Source organism: Symphodus melops, assembly GCF_947650265.1.
Source record: "Symphodus melops genome assembly, chromosome: 4".
Taxonomy (NCBI): domain Eukaryota; kingdom Metazoa; phylum Chordata; class Actinopteri; order Labriformes; family Labridae; genus Symphodus; species Symphodus melops.
In genome coordinates, this window is record NC_136694.1 from 9457229 (window position 1) to 9483621 (window position 26393).

Genomic DNA, 26393 nt, shown 5'->3' on the forward strand with positions numbered 1-26393 from the left:
GTATTAGTTATTTAAAACACCTTTGATTTAAGCAGAGTTAAACATTGTGAACAGCTTTGGAAATGTACACTGCAAATCATACATTATAGATGTGTGAAATGAACTTTTTTTTTTTTTCTTTTGTAGAAATAGGAATGAAGTGATGGACCTTGTCATGGCACCGGTCAGTCAAATAAAACCGTAACATGAAGCGTTCCCACAAGGTCCCTCTGCATACATGTAAGAGCAGCTTGTCTGTGTTGTAACCATGTTGTTTGGTAGGCTGCCTTTGTGTTGATTGCATGGTATTAAATAAACAATATAAGGAAATCCCAAAACTTTTTTTCTACAGTGGAGAAGTTAAAGTACCTGGCAGAACACATATCCTGTTCACAATCGCTTGTCTCCTGTCTGCAGCCATAAATTTACAGTTTCCACAATAAAAAAGCTGGTATAACACCATATGTACAAAACTCTAATTTAAATGAAATGCGTCGTTGCATTAGTGATTGGATATTCAACGATTCTCCTGAGTGGTTAAAGGAAAGCAATTAATTGTAGCTCCCCAGGGGTCGGCATCATAAATAGTAACAGGAGAAGGTCTTGGTGTACTTTAAAAGCTATTTCCTTCCAGTGCAATCAGAAGAGAAAGTCACGACAACCCATACAAACAATATTTCAGAACATTCATATACACATTAAACACAATCCATGCAGTGCAAGTGGAGCCAGTAAACACTGAACAATGAGCTCCACTGACCCCGAGGGATTACACATTTACGTACATCTTCCTGTAGGGCAAAGGTTGCCTCTTTAACTTCACATTGTTTTTTTCCCTAACAGCGTTTTTCAAGGAAAGTTGAAGCAAACCATAGCTCACTGTCACATCGAGGTTTACATGTGGATTGTATATTAAAAAAACAAGAAAGACAATATCTTCAATGTTGCTGTCCATTCGAGATGGCTCAACATCCTTCCAGTTCTCGTTCAGATGTGCTAGAAAGTAGTCCATTTGAAAGTGAGCATTCCATTTCTACTGTACTTTATCCAAGGTTCAGCAGATCAGAATCATCACAACGAGTATGAAAACAAACATCATCCTGTTCATCATGTCTTTGCTGGTGTTTCAATCAAAAGTTAAAAGGAGGAACAAAATCAAGCCAAACTTAAGTTAATGCGGATTTTCATTTTCCTCCTTTTCTCACTGACGTCCTGTCATTTCAGTGTGTTGTTAGTTTTGAAGGGTTTTTTTGTTGTTTTTTTTTCCCTACTGTGATCTGTCTGGCTCAATCTTGGACTCTCCATTCTGTTTGTCGTTGGACTTCTGGGACAGATGTGTTGACACAGTGGCTGCCTGAGCCACGGCTTTGAAACTTCGCTTTCTCTTCTGGACGTTCTGCTCAGGGTGGAAGATAATGACGTAGACCTTGGGGATGTAGAGCATGCCCAAGGACACTGTAGCGCTCAGGCTCATAGACACTGTCAGGGTGGTGGTTTGAATGAACATCTGCAAGCAGAGAAACAGCTGGTCAGGAAGATCATTTTCTGCACACTTATGGCGATATTGCTGAGAAAATCATTGGATTTTGTTCCAATCCTTTGAATCCCCATCAATATGCAGGAATTATTGATCAAATGATCTTCCTCAGCATTAAGAGATACATGATATACTGTGTGTTAACTCATAGGTTGTCACAATGCAGTCTTTACAATGTTCATCTCAAAGCAAACGAGGCCGTGTTTTTCCCCTAATAAATGATTTATGAGCTACTATATGAAGTCAGGAAAAGAGGCTCTATTTATGGGCTTTGACCATGTCTTCCACCGACTGTTCTTCTCATTGCGAAGCCAACAGTAATAATGTGTAGTGACTTCTCCTGAGATCTGCCTCCAATAAATTATGAACTCATTATTCCAGCAAACGGTATAGGTAATAAATAAATCAAACCCTATGTGCCATAAATAAGATATATTTGTGCCATAAATAAGTCATAAATTGTATGAGGATGCCTATATCGTTTTTTTATTATCTCTATCATGCCTTTTATTTGATCTTCTCAATGGCCTCCATTTCTATAAAAAAAAAAACTGTATAGTACAAAGTCACTTGTATTCATGCACTTGGCCTGAGGCGAGTGGAGACAGTGAATGGCTCCTACATATGTAAATACAGACATCACGCAGGTAAATCATTTCATCACTCACGTGCACTTATGCATGACTGGAGAATAACAGCCCCTCAGATGGACAAAGTTAGTGTCTATATTTAGATCTTTTTTCAGTGATGATTAATTAAATGGGATGGCTGAATTGGTCTACGAGGGGTCCCTACAATCCTTCAGCTCAGCTGACCTCCTTTCTCTCCAGCCTTCCTTTTCTTAATTCACTTCATTTCCATTTTGAAGAGGTGAAAAGACTTTGAAAGGACCTCAGGCTTTAATTGTTTCAGCCTGAATGATTCATAATACAGCGCTCTATTAGTCAAAGCCTATATCTGTTTTTCAAATGTTCCCCCTTCAGTCTTGGACTTAGTGAGGGCAGAAATAGCCCACAAGCTAAATTAAACTTAATAGTCAGTACAGTGACGGCAGGATGTCCTGTGAGTACAGAAGGACGCAAATGCGAAATGACAGACAACAAACTCAGGCTTTCCCTTTAATGTCTGAGGGATTCATCTTCTCTCTTACAGTTATCACGTTATTGCATATTGCATAATGCATAATTGTCCTTCAACAGATGGGAATTCTCCCCATGTTAAAGATTTACAATGTGCTGCGTTAGTCGCCATTATAAATCTCAGCAGGTGGTGGTTTTTAAAAAGTACAATGAAACTATACTTACCAAAGCATCTCGTGATTAAGCAATATTGTATTGATTGTATATTGATTAATTTAAAAAACACAAAAAATAATCATTTGGTCTTTTTTTCTTGCTTGTTTTGATAAGTGGATCCATCCCCACATCTGTAAATATGTGTTATGCTGGGTTGGTAAGTTTGTGTTTGTGTTTTGTTAGCAAGTTCTGGATCTTCCACATGAAAATGAGATCTCAAAAATGACTTTATGTAAACAATTTTAGGAAGCGATAAAACTAAAGTACTCAGGTGGTGTAAAACATTTTTTTTTAAATCCAAACAGAGGTGGCCAGGAATGATTACAAAAATGTGAAATCCCCACCTTTTCAGTTGACTGAGCTGTACCAAAGAAGATTGGTACGAAAGCGAGCCAGATGATGCAGGTGGTGTACATGGTGAAACCGATGGGTTTGGCCTCATTGAAGGTCTCAGGAACTCCTCTGCTCTTGACGGCGTACACAGTGCAGGTGATCATCAGAACAATACTGTAACTCAGACACAATATGAGTGACAGATCGGACATGTCACACTTAAGGACTCCACGGGCAAACTCTGGGTTTGGAGGCTTTTGTTCCTCATAGTCAATGATGCTGTGGGGGGGCATGACACCAAACCAGATGAACACTCCCAAAACCTAAAGAGAAATGAGCATTAGTTACAGTGCCAACAAGCAATCTACACTCAACAAAAATATAAACGCAACACTTTTGTTTTTGCTCCCATTTGTCATGAGATGGACTCAAAGATCTAAAATTCATTCCAGATACACAATATTACCATTTCTCTCAAACATTGTTCACAAATCTGTCTAAATGTGTGATAGTGAGCACTTTTGCTTTGCTGAGATAATCCATCCCACCTCACAGGTGTGCCACATCAAGATGCTCATCAGACACCATGATTAGTGCACAGGTGTACCTTATACTGCCCACAATAAAAGGCCACTCTGAAATGTGCAGTTTTGTCTCACAGCAAAATGCCACAGATGGCGCAAGCATTGAGGGAGCGTGCAATTGGCATGCTGACAGCAGGAATGTCAACCAGATCTGTTGCTCGGGCATTGAATGTTCATTTCTCCACCATAAGCCGTCTCCAAAGGCGTTTCAGAGAATATGGCAGTACATCCAACCGGCCTCACAACCGCAGACCACGTGTAACCACACCAGCCCAGGACCTCCACATCCAGCAGGTTCACCTCCAAGATCGTCTGAGACCAGCTACTCAGACAGCTGCTGAAACAATTGGTTTGCATAACCAAAGAATTTCTGCACAAACTGTCAGAAACCGTCTCAGGGAAGCTCAACTGCATGCTCGTCGTCCTCATCGGGGTCTTAACCTGACTCCAGATCGTCGCCGTAACAGACTTGAGTGGGCAAATGCTCACATTCGATGGCGTCTGGCACGTTGGAGAGGTGTTCTCTTCACGGATGAATCTCGGTTTACATTGTTCAGGGCAGATGGCAGACAGCGTGTGTGGCGTCGTGTGGGTGAGCGCTTTGCTGATGTCAATTTTGTGGATCGAGTGGCCCATGGTGGTGGTGGGGTTATGGTATGGGCAGGCATCTGTTATGGACGAAGAACACAGGTGCATTTTATTGATGGCATTTTGAATGCACAGAGATACCGTGATGAGATCCTGAGGCCCATTGTTGTGCCATACATCCATGAACATCACCTCATGTTTCAGCAAGATAATGCACGGCCCCATGTTGCAAGGATCTGTACACAATTCTTGGAAGCTGAAAATGTCCCAGTTCTTGCATGGCCAGCATACTCACCGGACATGTCACCCATTGAGCATGTTTGGGATGTGCTTGACCGGCGTATACGACAGCGCGTACCAGTTCCCACTAATATCCAGCAACTTCGCACAGCCATTGAAGAGGAGTGGACCAACATTCCACAGGCCACAATTGACAATCTGATAAACTCTATGCGAAGAAGATGTGTTGCACTGCATGAGGCAAATGGTGGTCACACCAGATACTGACTGGTTCTGAGTCCCCAGACCCTCAATAAAGCAAAAATTGCACATTTCAGGGTGGCCTTTTATTGTGGACAGTCTAAGGTACACCTATGCACTAATCATGGTGTCTGATGAGCATCTTGATGTGGCACACCTGTGAGGTGGGATGGATTGTCTCAGCAAAGCAAAAGTGCTCACTATCACACATTTAGACAGATTTATGAACAATGTTTGAGAGAAATGGTAATATTGTGTATCTGGAATGAATTTTAGATCTTTGAGTCCATCTCATGACAAATGGGAGCAAAAACAAAAGTGTTGCGTTTATATTTTTGTTGAGTATAGATGACACGTGTGAGAGTGGCGTTTGTGTGAATACCTGCACTGCGATGAGTATAAAAGTGATTATAAGCTGAGAGGTTGGACTGATGAACTTTGGGGGTGTTACAGACTTCTTGCCCTGTTCGAAGATGCGATAGATTCGGTTGGTCTTAGTGAGCATGGCAGAGTAGCTGATGCTCATGCCAAGCCCCAGCAGCAGTCTCCTGATGGCGCACACAGCTATACTGGGCTCTGCTATCATAAGGAAGGTAATGAGGTAGATGAGAAAGATGCCCGTCAGCAACACATAGCTGAGCTCCCTGCCCGACGCTCGAACAATAGGCGTGTCGTTAAAGCGGATGAAGGTGACAATGACTCCGGTGGTTGCCAGGATGCCCAGGATTGCCAGGAAGACAGGGATGATGGCCCAAGGGGAGCTCCACTCCAGTTTAACAATAGGTGTGGGCCGACAGCCTGTGCGATTTTTTAACGGCCTCATGTCGAAGGGGCACATGTCGCAAGAGAACTCATCCAGCAGGTACTGGTAGCCATCACAGAGCTCGCAGTGCCAGCAGCAGGGTACACCTTTCACCATCTTTTTCCTCTCTCCAGGCTCACAGGGGAAGCTGCACACTGACTCTGGGATTTTACGGTCACCACCTGACCACTGCATCTCCTCAGGCTAGAATGGATGTAAAAACACACATTTTCTTATTGTACTGAAGGATTACTGAAGGATAGGCACTGGGAGCGACAATATAGAACACTAGGCCCTACTGTCATTAATTCAGACAGACACTGTTTGGATTAAGCCTTTAACCACCAATTGGTTGTTTCTTACTAATTTTAGAATGGGAACACATTTCTGCCATATTAGCGTAATCTAATGTGAAAGGAAATCAGGGTCAAATGTTGAATTAATTGGCTTAAAAGCAACAATATGGCTCTCACACTGGATATCTGGCATTCAATTATTTTTTATCTGCCAGTTTTAGCATGTCTAAGATCTTCATATTTGATACAACTTTTACTATGTAGCTATAGCATTTGGTTAGCTTAGCTTAACATTAAGACAAGGAACAGAAATAGCAAGCCTACTGACTGTTACTGCCACAAAACACACACGTACACACATCCGACAGATTTAAGAGCTATCTTGTCTCTGGCTATAATTTTATAGTTATCCAACAAACACAACAGTGGTATCTTACCAAAATGCCTAACTCTCTGAGAAAATGTTACCTCACATAGATCAAAAAGAAAAATTTACATCAAGTCGGAGGTGGTTTGTCCATTGGCCGATGACCTTGTAGCCAGGGTTAGTGACGTTTGATAATTGGTACTGGAAGATGTCATAACGACCAGGAGCATCTCCGTTCTCATTAAACATCACTCCAGTTCCTGCACTGCCTGTTTGATAGAGACAAAGTTTTAATGGCCTGTGTGCATGCAATTAGGCAAAGTAGTGAGTCAGAGGGGATGAAGCTTTAAGCTCTATAAACTTGACACAAGTTTTTACTTGCCACTGTAACTTTGCTACATGTTGTGCTCATGATGAATTAATGTTGGGTCTTTGTAGAAAATATGACAGAGTAAGGTCTCTTTTTTGTAACTTGTCTTGGGATAATGTTTGTTGTGAATTGACACTTTACAAATAAAGATTGACTGACTGGTTGTTTGACCCCCATCCTCAATGGCTGGGAACACACCCACACAAAGTTGAATACAGCTTGTGTTAGCTTGCTTGACTCTTGTGCAATCATGTGAAAGCTGAGTGCAGGAAGCTCTTTAGTGAAGACTCCACACCATGCATACAGTTATCCAGTGCACTCTGCTCTGTTGCCCTAACGTGATTGAATGTTGTTCTCAGGTCCCTGCAGGCGCTCACACAGAAAATCTTCCATACAAGTCAAGGTCATCCAGCAAGAGGAGAGCAATAAATAGGATGCTTTCTTAGACCTTTTTTTTTTTTTTTAATAAAAGGCGAGGATGAAAAGCAGGAGCATTGTGTATACAGAAGAGTGAGGAGCATGCCCTAAGGTAGGGACTTGCTTTGAAGAAATATGCTGTGTTCTGTAGCTAGATGCATTAGCAGACATTTTTCAAGGCCTCCAACTTAAAGCCGACCTTCCTTCTATGTTTTTTTCTTTTTTATATTTCCTTCTTTTCAAGCATTCTGCAATGACAAAAAGCATCATACATTTCCTGATCAGAATGTCTTCACCAATGCGAAATAGAGATTTAGGAAAAAAACAAAAAACAAAAAAAACAACGGAATCCGAATATACAACCTGCCAGAGAAACAAGAAAAAATACATGTTGGAAGCTCACCGTTGAAGTTGACAGAGCGAATGTACTGGAGGAGCATCCGTCCCTCCACAGGGTCCATCTTCTCACAGACACCCATGGAGCCAGGACATAGGTCTAGGTGCATGCTGTGTAAGGCGTGGGCCATTGCATACACAGCATCTATAACAAACTGTACCTTGCCCTCCTGCTCGTACTGAGAGTCCTGACTGATTCTTTCCTCACCTGAGAGACAACAAATGTCAAATGCAGCAATGATAAAAACACTCAACCACCAACAAACACAGAAGTACTTCAATTTAGAGTTTAATCTTTTAAAGACTTCCATAATCTGTAGGCTGCTCACCTGTACATTTTCTTCTGCCAAGGTCATATTTAATACCAGGGCGCGTTAATTTGCACTTGAAGTCATCCTCCCAGAATTCTGCAAACCAGATGTTTCTTCTGTTGTTTTCTAAGGATCTTGACATGAAGTACTGGTCGAACCCTGAGCAGTTTCACACATAAGATTTAATTTCATGTTTCATTAAAGTGCCATGCAATCTATGACAGCACATTACTCATATTAATCTATAAATAATAACGGTATTAGAGCAGTGGACAGTATCAGAGTGGGCAGAAATATCTATCATCTATCCCCATAAATCAAATCCTTTACTTGTTGCATTTATATTGGACTCATCTGTCACTGTCAAATGTAACAGTCTATTACAGATATTATTTTTGCCTTGAGTTAGTTACAATAACATATTTTGATTTGATGCATTTGCCCTACCATCAATAGATGCTCTTTTGGGTAGGATGGTGACAGCGCCCTCCGCCACCTCCTCCTGGTCTTGAATGGGGGAGCTTTTGGCCCCCCAACTGTCCGAGCCAACAAACAGGAAGTGGCCTGTCAGGTTGGCTTTTTTAGCCGCCTGCAAAACCCGTCTAAAAGAGGACAGATTGTACACTTAATTGTATACCTTCATCAAAAAAGAGAGGCTTGACCATTAAACATAAAACGTTTTGGTTGACTTCCTCTAAAAGTGATGAGCAGCTGAGATTGACTCACTTGATGTCATCCTCGTTGGCAAAGATGATGACCCCACGAGCGTTCGAGGTTTCCATGAGTCTCTTGATGATCTTCTCAAACTCTCCTGGTCTGGGCTCTCTTGGAATCTTTATGGACTGTCCAATACACAGCCCACCTGTGCCACAGACATTGGGACTACTTAATGTGGCATTTGTGCACATGCCTGTTTTTCCCCTTCACAGCACAAGAAATATACTTTAAAAAATATAATTGATAACATAGCTGAAAGAACATTGTTGCCATAAGGTTATTTAGCATGTGTTGATATTGAATACACTGATAGTTCAGATCTGAATGAAAAGGATCAGAATTTTCATATGCAAATAATGACAATAATCTTCTTGTATTAGCAGTCCCATGAGCATTGTCAATTTATAGCATTGCTATGTTAAGAAAACTAAGGTGGTTACATTTATAAACATTAAAGCTACTTAGCAAGGGCATTGTCATCAATGAGGTAGTAAGCATGCTAAAGTTAGCATTAAATGTTAGCTCAAAACACCACTACAGCATGAGTGAACTCATATCTGTCTGTAGCCTAAAGGGTATTCTAAGTCTGAGTTTACAGATAAAGAGCGTCATACTGTTTCTTATCCAGTGCCAGTCTAACCTGTCTAAGTTCTGTAAATCTACATTTTTTAATTTTAATTAGGGCAATTTAAAGTCTACAGCCAAAATAGCATTTATAATTGTCACTACTGTATTTGTCCACGTTACTGATAATAGTACCAAACAGAGAGCTCAGTCGGGGCACACTCAAAAACTGTGTATTTACTGAGTATTTAATTGTAATCAAGGCTTTTCTTAATAACTTTTAACTTAATAGCTTTTCTTATTTTGGCACTTGAAAAAAGTGGGATTACCAAAGTACACTCAACAAAAATATAAACGCAACACTTTTGTTTTTGCTCCCATTTGTCATGAGATGGACTCAAAGATCTAAAATTCATTCCAGATACACAATATTACCATTTCTCTCAAACATTGTTCACAAATCTGTCTAAATGTGTGATAGTGAGCACTTTTGCTTTGCTGAGATAATCCATCCCACCTCACAGGTGTGCCACATCAAGATGCTCATCAGACACCATGATTAGTGCACAGGTGTACCTTATACTGCCCACAATAAAAGGCCACTCTGAAATGTGCAGTTTTGTCTCACAGCAAAATGCCACAGATGGCGCAAGCATTGAGGGAGCGTGCAATTGGCATGCTGACAGCAGGAATGTCAACCAGATCTGTTGCTCGGGCATTGAATGTTCATTTCTCCACCATAAGCCGTCTCCAAAGGCGTTTCAGAGAATATGGCAGTACATCCAACCGGCCTCACAACCGCAGACCACGTGTAACCACACCAGCCCAGGACCTCCACATCCAGCAGGTTCACCTCCAAGATCGTCTGAGACCAGCTACTCAGACAGCTGCTGAAACAATTGGTTTGCATAACCAAAGAATTTCTGCACAAACTGTCAGAAACCGTCTCAGGGAAGCTCAACTGCATGCTCGTCGTCCTCATCGGGGTCTTAACCTGACTCCAGATCGTCGCCGTAACAGACTTGAGTGGGCAAATGCTCACATTCGATGGCGTCTGGCACGTTGGAGAGGTGTTCTCTTCACGGATGAATCTCGGTTTACATTGTTCAGGGCAGATGGCAGACAGCGTGTGTGGCGTCGTGTGGGTGAGCGCTTTGCTGATGTCAATGTTGTGGATCGAGTGGCCCATGGTGGTGGTGGGGTTATGGTATGGGCAGGCATCTGTTATGGACGAAGAACACAGGTGCATTTTATTGATGGCATTTTGAATGCACAGAGATACCGTGATGAGATCCTGAGGCCCATTGTTGTGCCATACATCCATGAACATCACCTCATGTTTCAGCAAGATAATGCACGGCCCCATGTTGCAAGGATCTGTACACAATTCTTGGAAGCTGAAAATGTCCCAGTTCTTGCATGGCCAGCATACTCACCGGACATGTCACCCATTGAGCATGTTTGGGATGTGCTTGACCGGCGTATACGACAGCGCGTACCAGTTCCCACTAATATCCAGCAACTTCGCACAGCCATTGAAGAGGAGTGGACCAACATTCCACAGGCCACAATTGACAATCTGATAAACTCTATGCGAAGAAGATGTGTTGCACTGCATGAGGCAAATGGTGGTCACACCAGATACTGACTGGTTCTGAGTCCCCAGACCCTCAATAAAGCAAAAACTGCACATTTCAGGGTGGCCTTTTATTGTGGACAGTCTAAGGTACACCTATGCACTAATCATGGTGTCTGATGAGCATCTTGATGTGGCACACCTGTGAGGTGGGATGGATTGTCTCAGCAAAGCAAAAGTGCTCACTATCACACATTTAGACAGATTTATGAACAATGTTTGAGAGAAATGGTAATATTGTGTATCTGGAATGAATTTTAGATCTTTGAGTCCATCTCATGACAAATGGGAGCAAAAACAAAAGTGTTGCGTTTATATTTTTGTTGAGTATAATTAGGATGAGAATCCTCTGAATGTCAGAAATGTGTGAATGTCAAGAATCCAATAGTTGCAAGATTTAAGTATAGACCAAAGTGGTGTATCAACTGCATCAAATGAGCAAGAACAATATGAATCAATGAGTAATGCCTTGATCTTATGGCAGTGAATTTATATTAATACAGCCAGATACACAACCTGCTTCCCTGGATATCTGGAGGAAGGCATCCACACCACTCTCTCCATAGTTGCCCTCTGAAGCTATTGTGGAGACATAGTTCCAGCCCATTGCTTTGACGATGTCCACCATGGCTTGGGCTTGGTAGGAGTCCGGAGGCACCACACGAGAGAAGAACTCATAGCGACTGTTGTCGCTCAGCTCTGGGGCAGTGGAGGCATAGCTGATCTGGGGGATCTGAGACATGTGTATGTGGTGATGAAAGGATCCAGTCAAGTGGAAAAATTAAGCATCTCTGACTGTTAGGCTGATATAAGCTACAAAAGGTAAAAAGAATGAGTAGAAGAGGCAGTGACCCATATTAGAGGATGATTCACCACTTACTCACAAAACCTTAACAGTGTCAAATGAAGGATTCTCACATTAGGAATGACAAGTTGCAGTACATTTGAATAACGAAAATATGAGTATCATGAAGATTTATAATATTTTGGAGGGCCTGGTTCTAACATATTCTCAGGGTTTAGGCAACTTTCACAGCACAGTTTGCTCAGAGTCAGTTTGTGCTGAAGATATAACGTCACAGTGAAATACAGATGGTAGAAACCACAGCTGTAAAAGCATTTGTTTGCAGGGAAAATGGATGAGAAGATTAATTTACTGGTGTGCTACTTCTTTAATGACACAGTTTATGTCGATAGTCTCAACCCTGACCCTGCTAATGCCGGTCCCCCAGCATGGCTTAACACCGGGCCCTCTAAAGGGGACGAGGAGAGAAAGGTAGACACAAGGGGTAGTGAAGGGAGAAGGAGAGAGGAGTGAGAGAACCATTTCACAGATTATCTGGAAGGATTATAGGGATTTTAGTCAAATTACGTTAAGCACAGTGGGAGAGACAGAGATCAAGAGACTGGAAAAAAAGGCTAGCATTTCTCAGCTGTAAACCATACAATATATTTAATTCTGATGGCCACGTGCATCTTCGATTTTCTCCTGTGTCAATTTGAAATTAACGTTCAGTCTTCATATTACAGACATCTTCATCCAGGATTGATATTAATCTGTAAAAACTCCTTCAATCTCTGTCTGCCTAGTCTACTATCTGACTTGACAAGTGTCCAGAAAATCATGTGTCAGTGTCAGCAAAGGGCTATGGTTGTTTGCATACAAATTTGTAATTAACAAGGAAACATAATCCTGTCCAAATTAATCCTGTAGAAGCATCTGCACCAATTCACTTTGTAAAATCAATAAACCCTATCAGTAACACATATACTCTTACAATCCAGCACTGCTGAACTCTTCTCACTGTCAAATAGACAGATAGTGGATATTCTGGGATACAGGCCAAGGAAACATGATCATGGAGTAGCCCTGATCCAGAGGCCTGATAAAACTAAACTAAAGGTTAAACCTAAGAATGTGCGAGTGTGGGTATCCTGGGGTGAAAATTAAATGTTGACATTTTAAATCACTTTAAATTTACAAAAGACTGGAGGTTTACAGTCTGGAAAACACTGACAGCATAGTCTGCATAAAATGTGATTATGACTATGAATAGTGTGTTTTTGTATTGGATTATACTAAATAGAATAATTATAAATAGACCTCCAGCCATTAATCCTTAATAGTATGAAAATATAGATAAGTGCTGATTCATTATTTAATCTGAAAAATGGCAACAATAGATATGAGTGTTTTACATCTATAAGTCATATAACTTTTTTTAAAACAACAAAAAAATCCTTTTTTTACGTTTAAATCAAAGTAAATCTATAGTGAAATCAGTGACATAGTTACACATGTTCATTTCGCTGTGCTCATGTTGGTCTTCTGTTTAATGTAATGTTATTGTACAACCTGACTATAAAGACCCCTGATATTGTTCTAACTTCATAAACTGCAACAGAGATAGACCGCTAACGGTGGTAATTAACCTACAGTTTTAGTTTCAACGCATAACAAAATATAGCCAACTTGATAAGAGAATGTATAGAGAATAGTAAAGCGTTTCCAGCTCTGGCTTGGAGCAGATGTTCAATGTTAAGTTGATATGATTCTAGAAGCATCCGCGGTCCGGAGAGTAGCACATATGGATGGCAGGAGGAAACGCACCATTTAGCTAAATCTACTCCACACCGTCTACGCTACAAGATGCTGTTATCCCAGAACTGATGTCATCCCGCTGCCCTGATGCTCTATTTTCAGCCCAGGGTCCTGAGCTGCTGAAAGGGGCTTAGTGAAGGTTAGGATCTATAATTCTGTAGTTAACATCTGCCTGTATGAAAGCTGTGCTTCTCGGCTCTGGAGCTAACATCCTCACTATGAAAACTGTCTCCAAGAGCTCTAAGACTGTAATTGATTTCATACAACATGCAAAAACCAATTTGGCCAATTTGATCCAGACTACTGTTTATCTTAAGATGTTTATAGATTTCTGGCAGACTATGTCAGTAAATTGATTAGAACATGACATAATGTGGGATTTACACTGACTCAGTGCCCCATCATCACTGTAAGCAGTGTAATCAATTATCAAGGGTCAATCATCTGTAAAAAAAAAAAAAAAAAAAAAAAAAAAAAAAAACTGAACACTGAACCCATTTAACGGATTAGCGTGCTGAGACTAACCCAAACCATGGACTTTGAATCCTGGGACATGGATCGACTGTCAACACGGTAACATTGTCAAATAATTGATTTTTAAAAAAAACAGAAGTAGGTAACCAATGTGTTTCTATACTGTACGTAGCGGGGGGATGATGTATGAACCATTGTTAAACTTCACCTTTGACCCCTTTGTTATCAAGGAGTGATCTTCAAATCAAAGACACATTTGATCACCTGTACATCTTGGCCATCAGTGACTTAATTCAACAACAGGAACAAGTTCTTTATGTGGTGATAAAGTTCAAGCTAGTTATAGTCATGCACAAACAGGACCAGTGGACATGCTTTAATGGCGAGATGTCAGAGTGGGGCTGTTACAAAAGGAGCTTTTTTGGAGGTTCAGTGCATTGCTCAAGGGCATCTCAGTAGGACTCAAGATATGACATGGAACCTCTCCAGCAATTAGATCCACTTGAATAAATGCAAATAAGAGAGAATATTTTTTTCAACATATCACAATTCTGTTTCAATTTCTAAGTTTTCTATCCCTTTACATTCAAGGCCACCTTAGATTTATCTCAGGGTGAAGCAATAAGATCACAACCCTCAAACTGAGAGCCTTGTCTTTAACCCATGTTTGTCTTTAACCTTATTTGGGATTTAGGGGAAAAAGTAGTTCTTGACTTTCACCTGGGTTCCCTCCACTAGTTTACTGGATGAAAAAAGGAATTAAGTAATATAAATATTTGATGTCAACAAGAAAGGAACAAAAAAGCATAAGAAACTCACAGAAAACAATCTGAGCACGTTGGCCACCATGATGGACACAGAGCTGCCAGATGCCCCGATCACTCCAACCACTCTCTCAGGTTTTGGTATGATGGGAGGCTCTCCATTTGAGCAGCGCACATCTGATGTGTCCTTCTGAATGAGGGCCTGCACAAAGGTAAGCGACTGCTCCAGGGCATAGGTGTCTCTGGAGCAGGTGTCGAGGATCCGGGCTCCCAGAGTAATGTTAGGAAGCAGGTCTGGGTCACTGTTTATCTGGTCCATGGCGTACAGCATGGCCTCTAAACGATGGATTCCCTTTTCTCTCTTAACCTCTCCGCAGGGCACCCCAGCAGGTCCCCGGGAATGCACAGGGAACAGCCCACCTAAGGTGATGTCACCCTCGATTTTGATGGACTGGGGCTGGGTGCCCTGCTGGGCCCAGGAGCCTGGGGCGATTCCCACCAGCAGCACCCACATCAGTTGGAGCCATAGTTGGTATCCTGAAGGTGAACTAAACCGGCAACACTGATGGGCTAAGCGAGCCTCTGATGTCATGATGATGACCAGCAGAGGTACTGACAGCATCCAGCCACTCCCTCTACCTTTGACACCTGAGGGCAATCAGAGAGGGGCATTAACCTCTTATTATAAAACATTAAATGACAGGCTGGATAGAGTTTTTAGAAAGGTAAAAAATAACAACTCTGAAATGTTAATTTTTTGCCAGTCTTGTGCTTCAATTAACTGTTAAGCACATGTTTCAATTTTAAAGCTGTTTTTTTTTTTCTTTACCACAGTGTTTACAGTTTACATCCCTGTGTAAGCTGTTCTTTTATATTTCATGAATAGAATACATCTACAGATCTGCAAGGCTGAAGAGCTTAAACAGATATTTGAAGGTTTGTCTTTTTTTGTTGAAAATATATACCAAAAAAAGCTACATCTGTACACCATAGACAGTCTGTAGTTGAGAAGAAGAGTTTAGCCCACATGCAGGATGAGAGTGTGCAGAAGAGTGAAAGTTAGAAGCTTTTATCATGGAGAGCTGAGAGCCCATGATGGAAAACACTATAAATTTTGCAAAACATAAAACATCTATAACGGCTTTACTGCATTTCATGCTCCAAAAGTTGGAGTAGATTCATTTTATCTGCATGCAGGAAGCAGGATCATTGAAAAGGATCACACACATTAAAAAACATATTGTGTGTAAATATATTTAGGTTTGCCCGCAGATTTTGGTCATTAAACAATTATATTGGAGTAGAGCTTTTAAGTCAGTTAAAATGTCTTTTATAAAACGAAACCTACGTAATAATTATGATAAATATGTATATGCCTACAGATTGATTTTGTTCTTACTGAACCTCATATGTATGATATTCATATATCCGTCTATATATTTACATAATGCTCTGTGGAGTTGAAAAAACAGAAATGTCTTGGAAAGAATTTTATGAATAGGATCATTGTATAAATCTGCAGCAGTCTAAGCTTCAATTATCAGACAACTGTTGCAAAAATGTACTTTTCAAATCTTTTATTACAGGCAATCAGCATGTAAGAAAATGTCTTTCTGCAAAAAACAAAAACTTACCTGTCCATTCTTCATTGACCAGTCTTCAGTTTATCCATCCCATGAACTCTTCCAAACAGGCCTCCATCTATGGCACGAAACGTGACTTTATATTTAGAGGCACGACTATCCTCTCCTCACCAAAAGTAAATCCTCTGTCATCTCAGGCAGCGGCTGTGCACTCTCCAAAATAACCAGAACACACTGAGAACTGTACACTAAAAATAAATAAAGATTAAAATAAAGACAAAATGACAACTTGTGAGGCTTCAGGTTGCATTATCACAGCAGAGTCTAGGAAATGTGGTGGAAAAGTGCAATAAAACCGCAGTGAGATTCTACAAATCATTGGCAAATCCCTTAAAAGCTCTCTCTCTCTCTCTCTATCTCTCTCGCTCTCTATCGTTCGTTTTCCTCTGCGTGCATCTCTGTCCAGGCACTCCCCCCAGCATCATCAACCCCCTTACTCTCTCTCTCCCTCTCTCTCTATCTATCTCTCTCTTTTGAACTCTCTCCTTGCTCGTTCTGTCAGCACACTAATGGCCACGGATTGGGATTATCATGCAGGCGTCTGTGAAGAAAGCACTAGGTGCACTAGCCCATTTCTTTTTTTCATACGGCTAAACCAAATATCCCCCACCCCCACTGCCCCAACAACAGTATGATGGAACTCTGTCACTTTGAGAGATTAGATGTGAAGCCATTTGATTCTCTCTCCCTCTCTCTGTCTCTCTCTCGCTCTTTCTCTCAAAATTACACACACATAAACACAAATAAGCATTAACATGCCTCAAAAAACAAGAGTGCCTCTCCGCACACAACTGTCAACACTGGCACAATGGTAGAGAATATCTGAAGACAAACTAGGCTTCTGCTGCAAAGAATGCGGATGGATTATATTTATTATTGATCTGAGTCAATGCTCTGGGGAAAGCAGGCCCCAGATCAGTTTCCAGGTCATCATCTGTCAATTATCGGCTTGAACGTAGTAACAGTACATCCGCTTACTGCACCTATAGACACACCTCAAAGAGCATTTCACTTATTCCAGACTTAGAATGGCTTTGAAAAAAAAAGCATACAACTGGGTTTGTTTTCCCTTCACATGACATTTTTTTATTTCAAGTAAAACCACACTATTAGAAAAACTGTTTTGACTTATTCAAAGTATATTTAGTGAAACAAAGACTTAAGAGATTACTGGTTTATACATTTCTATGTAAAACGTGATTTTTGTTAATTGCTATCCTAAGAAGACAGACTTCTCCAAGCCATCCTCCACTTTGGTGTACTCGAGGTGAGATTTGAAGTACTGGCTTTCATATTGTGGACTGCTGCGGACATATTCCAGGTATTCTGGGGCTCCTGGGCAGATGACATTGTCAGCCAGCAGGATGCTTCCTTTCCTGAGGAGACCGCACTCCTGAGGAAAATGGGAAAGGGGCGTCAATAGCAGGAAAACAAGCATAAACTCAGAAGACAATTAGTAAATACCAAACGTGCCTCCATCAGTTTTGTGTCAGGAAGGTAGCGATCCTTCCAGTGATCCAGGAAAACCAAATCAAACGTGTTCAAACCAAAGTGCTCCTTCATTTTTGGGATCCAGTCACCAGATGCTCCAACAACTAACTGAACCTAGAATTGAGAAACTTGTTCATTCTGTGTTCACACTATGTTAATCAGGTTTTCATTTAATATGAAGATACAACTTTACCCTTTCCTCTAATCCTGCCCAAGTGATGACTTGACGAGCAATTGCAGCAAAGTCTGGGTTGAATTCAAGGGTGATGAGCTTCGCATTAGGGGGAAGCAGGCAGGCGATCCGCACAGTGGAATAGCCACAGTAGGTTCCTAACTCCAGTACAGCACCTGGGTTTACCTCAGACACCACTGAGTCAAGAATGCAGCCTGTGGGAAGAATAGGTAGTTACCAAACATGTGGGTCAAGAGAGAACTTTTTGTTCAGGGATGGCTGTGCTGAGTTCAGCTAAACAAAAACTAATCAAATGCATACGTTAAAACAGGTGAGCTCCAGCAATCACAGACTGTCATCCACTAAATTGTTGGTGCAAAATGAAGTATAAAATAAGACAAAGGTGACCCTGAACGGTTAAGCAGCTGAAATCCAAACTAAGCAGGAATTAGACAAGCCAACCAAATATTTAGAAATACAGAAACTGCAAAACAGATGGGTCAAGGCAGGAAGAGATTGTTCTCATAAAACTGCACCTTTCTCATCACCCACATTCATGGCCCACTCCTTCTGTCTGCAGAACTGATCGATGGCTTTTACCACGCTGCGAGGGTCCCCTCTGGTGGCATTCTTCTGTACTGCATTCAGAAGTCGCTGAGAGAGAAAAATGTTTCCCCCATGTTACTATTGGACCGCCCATTATTTCATCCATTAATCCTTTTAGTTTGATTGTTTAGCAGACAAAATAGAAGTGCTGGTTCTAAACCTTTATTCAACAGAAAGATTCAATTTGTCGGTGTATTTTTTAAATGTAGTCCGTTTTGTGCTGCTGATTGTATGTAATCTCACTACATAATGTGCATTCTTTGCAATCCAATCTAAAGCACGCTGTGGATATGTAGAAATGTAAATGTCTTCAGTTTAGGACTCATTATGTGTCTAAAAAGGAGGCCTTGTCCAGGGTCAGTGTCAGCAGTAGCACATCTTTGTTGTGTTACATTATTGAGTTGAGTTAGGAAAAGGAGGGATTGAAGGAGATGGGAATGAAGAAGATGAAATGGATTATGCAACAGAATGTCAAAAAGATGAAATACTGTACAGATGTACATATTCAAGGTGAAACAGAATGTTTAATTTATTAAATTACAGATGGTAGATCGTCCTTCTCCACATATTAAAAGGGACTTTTCTAATGATTACTATCTCAAGTAAATTTCGGGAGTAATGTCGAGTATATTCGGGCATGTTCAGGCCTTTAGGGGTGTCCAGCTCATAAAGAAATTCTGACCTAGAGAGTTCCTGTTCAGTCCTCCTGCTAAACCACTCACTTCATGAACGGGAGATCTTTTCCTACATGTGACATTTTTACAACAACAAGAAGAGTAACATGCTATTTTTAAGTAACACCACAATAAAGTAAGTAGGTAGATTTGTTTTTGCAAAAGTATTCTGTTTCCTACATGTTTATTATCATAACATTAACCTTTATTTGTATGTCATCTTGCAGGCGATTCAGTATAATATGTAGCCTAATCTACTCATTGTGGCACAATATTTAAATGCAAATACATTTATGCTTTTATATCAAAGTTTTAAATGCAGGATCTAATTATCAGATTACTCTTCTACGGAGGCCCTGAAGTCTCGAAAAGTGAAAATATATACCGTAAATTCCGTACTATTGAGCGCACCTGGATATAAGCCGCAGCGGCTAAAAATAAGTAAATAAATGTATTTGTACATATATAAGCCGCACTTGATTATAAGCCGCAGGTGTCCACGCTATAACAAGAGCTATTTACACAGACGTAGGCTACCGGTAACATCCGCAAATACTGTAGCGTCCGTACGGACGTTAAAGGACGACGAGAGCGTTCAAATAATAACTTTTAATAACCCGATCACTGTCGGCCGTGACCACGCCGTTTACAGCAGAGAGCAACACATAACTTGCCGTAACAATCCAACTCTCTCCCCCAGCGTTCTCTCATACAGCCACTCAACACGTTCTCGCTGGTGCATTCACTGACTCTCCACATAATCGGAATTATGAACACATTATCAACTACTGACTTTACAACATGAACCGTTACAATACGAAGCCTAGCCGACGGTGTCTGTAACACGGCTGATGAAAAAGATGACCGTAATATATTTCACAAGAAAAAGTCCATCCATTCACTGCCTCAGAATGACTTCATTACTCACTTCCTCAGTCTCTGTTGTCGCTGTCAGTGTCATCTTAAAGAGCATATTGCAGGTTAAAGACAAAACTTAACTAATCATAGGAAAATACGTTAACAATACTGTTTTTAAAGAAATTCTGAAATTAATAACCCACAGGGTCTCCTGGAGACGTTTTAGTACGTTTTCGCACGTCTTTGCTTTTTACTTCCGCATTCGGCTGTGACGTAACATAAGGGAGTCCCGCTGAATCCCCGTCTGTTTAACATAGAAAATCATGGATCCGAGTGTCACTCCCGTCAATAAAGAGGAAGAAGACATGTATTCCTTTACATATAATGGTCCACTGGCTTATTATTCTGAACCTGTTAAATGTGATAGAGAGCAGAAACAGGCAGGATTAAAGGAATAACGGCCTCAGGAGAGAAGTGAAGCTGTGGTGTGAGGAGAGACCCGGAGCAGGCGTCCTGCTGAGTGACAGGTGTCAGCTCGCCATATATGGGCGAGTGCTGTGTTCACATCAGCATATGTAAAGTTTGTAATCACATTCAATCAATTAAAAAACTATTTGTAGAAGGTGCAAGTGACGATCATTCACCTTTACATTGTATGGGAGCTGCTTGTAAAAACGGCAAATCTGTACAACGTATTACGGTGCCGCGCTGTGCGCGCGCGAGAGAGAGAGCGAGAGAGAGAGAGAGAGAGAGACAGACAGACAGACATAGAACCCGATTACACGGCCTGTGCAAATGCAGCACCATGTCTTAATTGTTTATTCCTCATGCAGCCCAGTGCTCACGTTGTTATAGAAAATACAGTGTATGGTGCAGGATCACGGCGCACGTAATCCACACAAACATGCACAACAGCGCACACACTCCACAGTTTAATACGTGCACATATATTAGGCTACTACAAAAAGTTTAAAGTTTTAATGGGATAAAGGACCGACAGAAGTAAAGGTTGTGTTTCGTTTCGTTTCCAAACTGCGCGTTCCGTCTTTCCCCACTGCGCACACACACACGCGCTCTCTTGTAACAGAGTTGGATTTATAATAAATCGTATGACTACATATATTAAAACAGACTGTCCGGTGTCTATTACGCTCACACTAGAGAATATACAGAGGATTCCAGCAGATCAAATCATTAAACGCTTTCTGTCTGCGTATATAATATTTTATGTTAAACAGCCAGAGATTTAAATCATTAATAAGGAAACGTTTTTGTGTCTGATACCGAAATATTCAACGTGTCTGTTCGATCGTTTCTGAGGTTGTGAGAATAATTCACCAAAACACACTATGAATAATCAAGCCACTTACACTGTGCACCTGAATGTGCGCCGCTCAAGTTACAAACTATAGCAGGGAGGCATCCTGTCTGTTCTCACTCACTACCACGTATCATTACTCCTCTTTAATCATGTTTTAGCCTGTTTTTTTGTGCTTTAATTCTTTTGTGCTGCCTTCTAAATGTTTGTTTGTAAAGTGTTTGATGCTCTCGGTGCAAGACAAGTTCCCCCAGGGGCAATAAAGGCTTCATTCATTCATTCATACACGGACGCATAAAGCCGATCAAAGCAGAGTCAGAGAACGGGACTCCCTCATGTTACGTCATATGACAAGTTGTTGAAAAAAAAGCACGCTCTAAACGGCTATGCTAAAACAGCCACTTTCTCCTCTAAATTAGAGCACTTATGTGTTGTAGAACATATTAAAAAAATAACCTACTTATTTTACAGCCATTAACAGACTATATAAAATATTAATTAAAATTTTTTTTTAACCTGCAATATGCTCTTTAACGTGCAGCAGCTCTGTTAGCTTCTTTGACAGCCAGGTCGATCGCCTTTAACTTGAAAACTGCATCATATGTATTTCTCCGTGTGTTTTCCATCATGAGGGTGCATGAAGCGCAAAATGACTGATATTAAGATCCGACATGACGAAGTCAAATGTTTTTGCGGCAGAAGCTCATTGTCCCCCATAAAAAATCCATGCATTAGCCGCACCGGAGTAGAAGCCGCAGTCCTCGAAGTGTGAGAAAAAAGTAGCGGCTTATAGTCCGGAATTTACGGTATATATATATATCTCCTGTGCGCACAAGATGTACATTCTTATTGATACTATTGTCATTAAGGTTTTCAAAGCATCTTAATTCCACAAGTTATAGAATTGTGCTGTACCTTACTTTGTTAACATGTATACATACAAAAATATCTTTTTACAATTCAATTCAATTCAAACAACTTTATTGGGGGTCAATTCAAGTCCTTAAATATCACTGTATGACATTCCTTCTTTAAAGTGACTTCATAAGGCTCTATGAACTGAACTCATCGTCAAGGCTAAATAGTTCAAAATTAACTTTTACGCACGTCATAATTAGAATTATCTTGTGTGCACAAGAATTTTTTTTCAGGGGTTCTGTACTTTTCTGTTCATTAACCTCTAGGGTTAAAAATGTCAACCTACTCAGATACACTTATTCAAATGAAACACAATGCTACTTTATCACACAGCATTACTAATATTGGCTAGCGAGCCAGAGTGCTAAACCACCTGAATGAGGGAAGGCTAATAACTTTTGCTGGTATTAAATAATGTACATCTGTTATAAGACAACATGTCCACACATTTTAATGGGATGATGCTCCACTAAAACCTCCTGGTTCAATCGTAACGTTTGGATTAAACAGACTGTAAAGAGAGAGTAGGGGTTATTAGGGTATGCTGTATACAGTGTATGGCAAAAAATAATTAGGTTTCACTTAAAGTATTGCAGATTATTAATGCATTTTCATGATAGTAGCTTAAACATGTAATTAAGATATTTGCAATAATTCTGTCAAATTTCAAAAATGTGGTCTTACTCATGCTCCTGTTATTGTATCAGTGGAAGAAGCACCCCTAAAAAATGTCTGTAACTGCCTATGATCTGACAGATTCTTAACTCGCAGATTAATCCTGTTTGTGTTGTAATCATCAAACAGTGAGCTGTGTATTTTGGATTATTTTTTTGTCTTTTTGTTTTTATGTGAAAGCACAGTGGAAAGTTTACTGGGGAGAGAGAGTGGGGCATGACATGCAGGAAAGCAGCCACAGGTTGGACTTGAATCGATGCTGCACGTTTGATGGACTATAGCCTCCATACATGGGGCGCAATCTAACTGCAAGGCCAACTGCCCCCAGATTGATAGATAGATAGATAGATAGATAGATAGATAGATAGATAGATAGATAGATAGATAGATAGATAGATAGATAGATAGATAGATAGATAGATAGATAGATAGATAGATACTTTATTGATCCCGAGGGAAATTCAAGGGAGGGAAGAACAAGTCTTTAAACTGCCAATGACTTTACTCAAGAGTTTGAATTTGCATCAGACACCAGCCAAAATCAGAACATACTGTATCACTAAAAGCTCAAAGCATTTTAGAATATAGCCTGCTTACTGTAAGATAAGAGTATTACACCAGATCTACATCTTCTCCACACACAAATATTGCACCCACATACTGCATCTGTTTTCATGCTGACTGGTCACTTCTTAAAACTCATTGGGTGTGAACCGAACACGTCTGACAGAACACATCCTGTTACTCTGATTACTAAATTGTGATTGCTCAATGGCTAACAGTCCTTCAAGGGAATGAAAACCAGAAACTTTTCAGTCTCCAGTTTATACGTGTAAGCTACATCTGACCACTCATGTAAAAAAAAACAAAAAAAACAACAACAACAGAAAGTAGGGCCTTCAAGGGAACCATATATTTATTGTATTTTTTTTAAAATCAATAATTTATTTTGATGTTCTTCTGTAGAGGGGCAATAAAAAAAACATGTTGACAAATGCAAGCCAGTAGAGTATAAGAGGAATATTTCGATCTAAAATGTATTTATTTGTATTTAATTATTTTTGAAATTTACATTCTTAGAGTATATTCTACAGGAGAAAGCAATTACAGCAAACTGGGATGCAGTGAAAAGATCTGTTGTCAAAGTAGACAAAGCATTGTTTTAGATACCCTTTGACATATTAGATTTGACAGTTTTTTAAAGCTGTTTTCCCTGGACAACCCCTTCAATACATGACGTACTGAAGAAGATAAACACTCATTTATCAATTTCTGTATGGTGTCTAAATTCTTTTTTTTTTCTTCTTTTTTTTAATGAATGTGTCTCTTTTTTTTGTTTGGAACTCGAGCTAGTCTTTGAACATGTCTTGGCATTAGGAACGTTATCAGAACAGAATCCTTCCTGTCATCAAAATGCCACTGCTTGAAATGGATCCATGTGAGCGTTGCTGGTCTAGATTACATGACCCACAGGTTATGTGGAGGAGGAGTATGTGTGCTGCAATCTCAGATGAAAGCTTGGAGAGGAATGTATGTATGTTCACATACATTCCTCTGTGAAATATCTTAATGTTGACCAGCGCTTCGTGTCTTAAAATGCCTCACAGAAAGAGTGTTGTGGTCACCATTTTGATCCCTTCAAGACATTCTTGTTTGGATTGTTTTAAGGTGCTGGCTGTGAAGTTATAATACAAATAATAATGCATTTCAGCATGAACATTTGAAATCTTAAAGTGCTAAAAATTGCTCAAAGTGAGTTTGATTTGTGGAAATTAAATTAAGTTCCCATGAGTGTTGACCAGATTTTGTCAGAAGGTACACTAACTGAGTAGTGCTTGGAAATGATTTCTTGGAAAGCTTTGGCTTTCTGTTATCATCACTTTACTTTAGACCTATTGCAGTACCTTAGTAAGAGTGGAATACTTCATATAGAAGGCTAACCTGAGGACGTGTAGACTGGGTCAGTGTGTCCAGCATCCGCTCCACAATGACATCATGCCAGATGAGTGCCAGTCCTCCATGATACTGCACAGCAGCAGGAATGAGCCATCTATACAGAGCATACAGAAGAGCTGCTCCACCGCTGCAACTGTAAAGAAGAGTCAGCCACATCCTGCAACCAAGGCAGAGAGCAAAAACATCAATTCAGTATGGAGTCCTGCATTATGTGAGGAGACTGCGGACACGGTGCAATAATAAGACATTTGTCTGAGATAGATGAAAGCCCTCAAATCATCTCTCATTCAAAGGGAGAGGTGTCCTTTGTGTGGTGCTAATGAGATGGGTGTTTACTATGCTGAGTACAATATTGTTTCTGCTTCTGTTTTCTTTATCAGCTGCTGCTGACAGAACCAAACTGCACACCCACACACCTCTCTGTGATCATATCACTGTTGGTTATCATTTAATATTGACCAGCACTGATAAAGACAAAACACAGTGTTATGAGAAAAGAGCAGAATGAAAAAAGGGTGACATAATCGGAATACTTAATAGGGGCTCCTTGTCTGGGAAAACAGAAAGAGAGCATGGCTGAAAATGGCATTACCACGAAAAAATGCAACTCTGAAAGACCAGTGGTGGTTGAGGTAATTCCTTTTGATCAGGAGTTTGAGTTGCATGGCAACAGGCTGGGGGTTAAGAGCAATGTCACAAAAGGCAGAGCCAGGGACTTCAACCTTTACTTTGGTTCTTACTAACAATCTCACGACCACCACAAGCAGAAGCAGAAATGCACAATAGCTTTGGCTTGGACACACACTTGTGTCTTTTATTATGTAGAATTAAATCACAAAGTTATATGCTTTGCATTATGAAAGACCTTTCTATCTTCATGCAAACCACAACATAAAGTTTTCAAATAAAACAGTCAGGAAAACAACACTTAAAAGGTTTCCCAGTTGAACAATAATACAACTGCACATGATCCACAGTCTAGGAATTAAAGTCGGACTAAGCCATGATCTCCTTGAGCAACAAAAGAGCAAACACTTGTTAGGATTTTTTTTGAAATACCTCAGGCAAAGGTTTTTCAAAAAGAAGGACTTACATGTGTGGGCAGGCAACGCTTCCTGTTCACTTCTCACCTCCTCTTGAGGAAAATGTGAGAGTTCTCTCACAGCCTGACATATGCCAGCATAAATTTGAGACTCCTCCCTCCTCTTCCTTCCATCCCCCTCTCAGAGCTCTGCTGAATGTGAGCATGCAAGGCATGCACAGCAGACCCAATCTCTACAGGCATTAAAGGCAAACACAGACACATGCTTGAGTATTGAAACAAACTGAAAAAGATGTAATCCCTGCTTGGTATTTAACTGTTTCTGGGTAAACTGAGAGTACCTTTATTGAACTATATTTGAAAAATAGTTTCCAGTGTTGACAATATTTTTGTCTCAAGAAGTTCTTAAAATGAGGGTTTTCCATCAAAGACTACGTTGTTGTTTTTTTAATCAATATTAATTCTCCTTACTTTGGCAAGTAATCAGGGTAATCCTTCAGAAAGACAAATCTGAGACTTGTGCATAAA

General features: G+C 40.4%; 2 protein-coding genes across 2 annotated transcripts; both read right to left on the reverse strand.

Annotated features, from left to right (window-relative positions):
- Positions 1 to 463: 463 nt before the first annotated feature.
- On the reverse strand, positions 464 to 16504 carry grm6b (glutamate receptor, metabotropic 6b). Its single transcript, XM_079340474.1, is given in 12 exon segments — positions 464 to 1486; positions 3156 to 3467; positions 5179 to 5802; positions 6391 to 6530; positions 7452 to 7652; positions 7774 to 7914; positions 8203 to 8357; positions 8482 to 8617; positions 11189 to 11405; positions 14568 to 15127; positions 15130 to 15160; positions 16147 to 16504. Coding segments are annotated over 12 exon segments (2772 nt in total). The 5' UTR covers positions 16162 to 16504; the 3' UTR covers positions 464 to 1246.
- Positions 16505 to 17226: 722 nt separating this feature from the next.
- comtb (catechol-O-methyltransferase b) lies at positions 17227 to 26383 on the reverse strand. The gene is made up of 6 exons (XM_079340537.1): positions 25917 to 26383; positions 24809 to 24980; positions 18355 to 18472; positions 17840 to 18033; positions 17629 to 17760; positions 17227 to 17548 (listed from the first exon to the last, which is right to left on the reverse strand). Coding segments are annotated over exons 1-6 (798 nt in total). The 5' UTR covers positions 25919 to 26383; the 3' UTR covers positions 17227 to 17368.
- Positions 26384 to 26393: the final 10 nt, after the last annotated feature.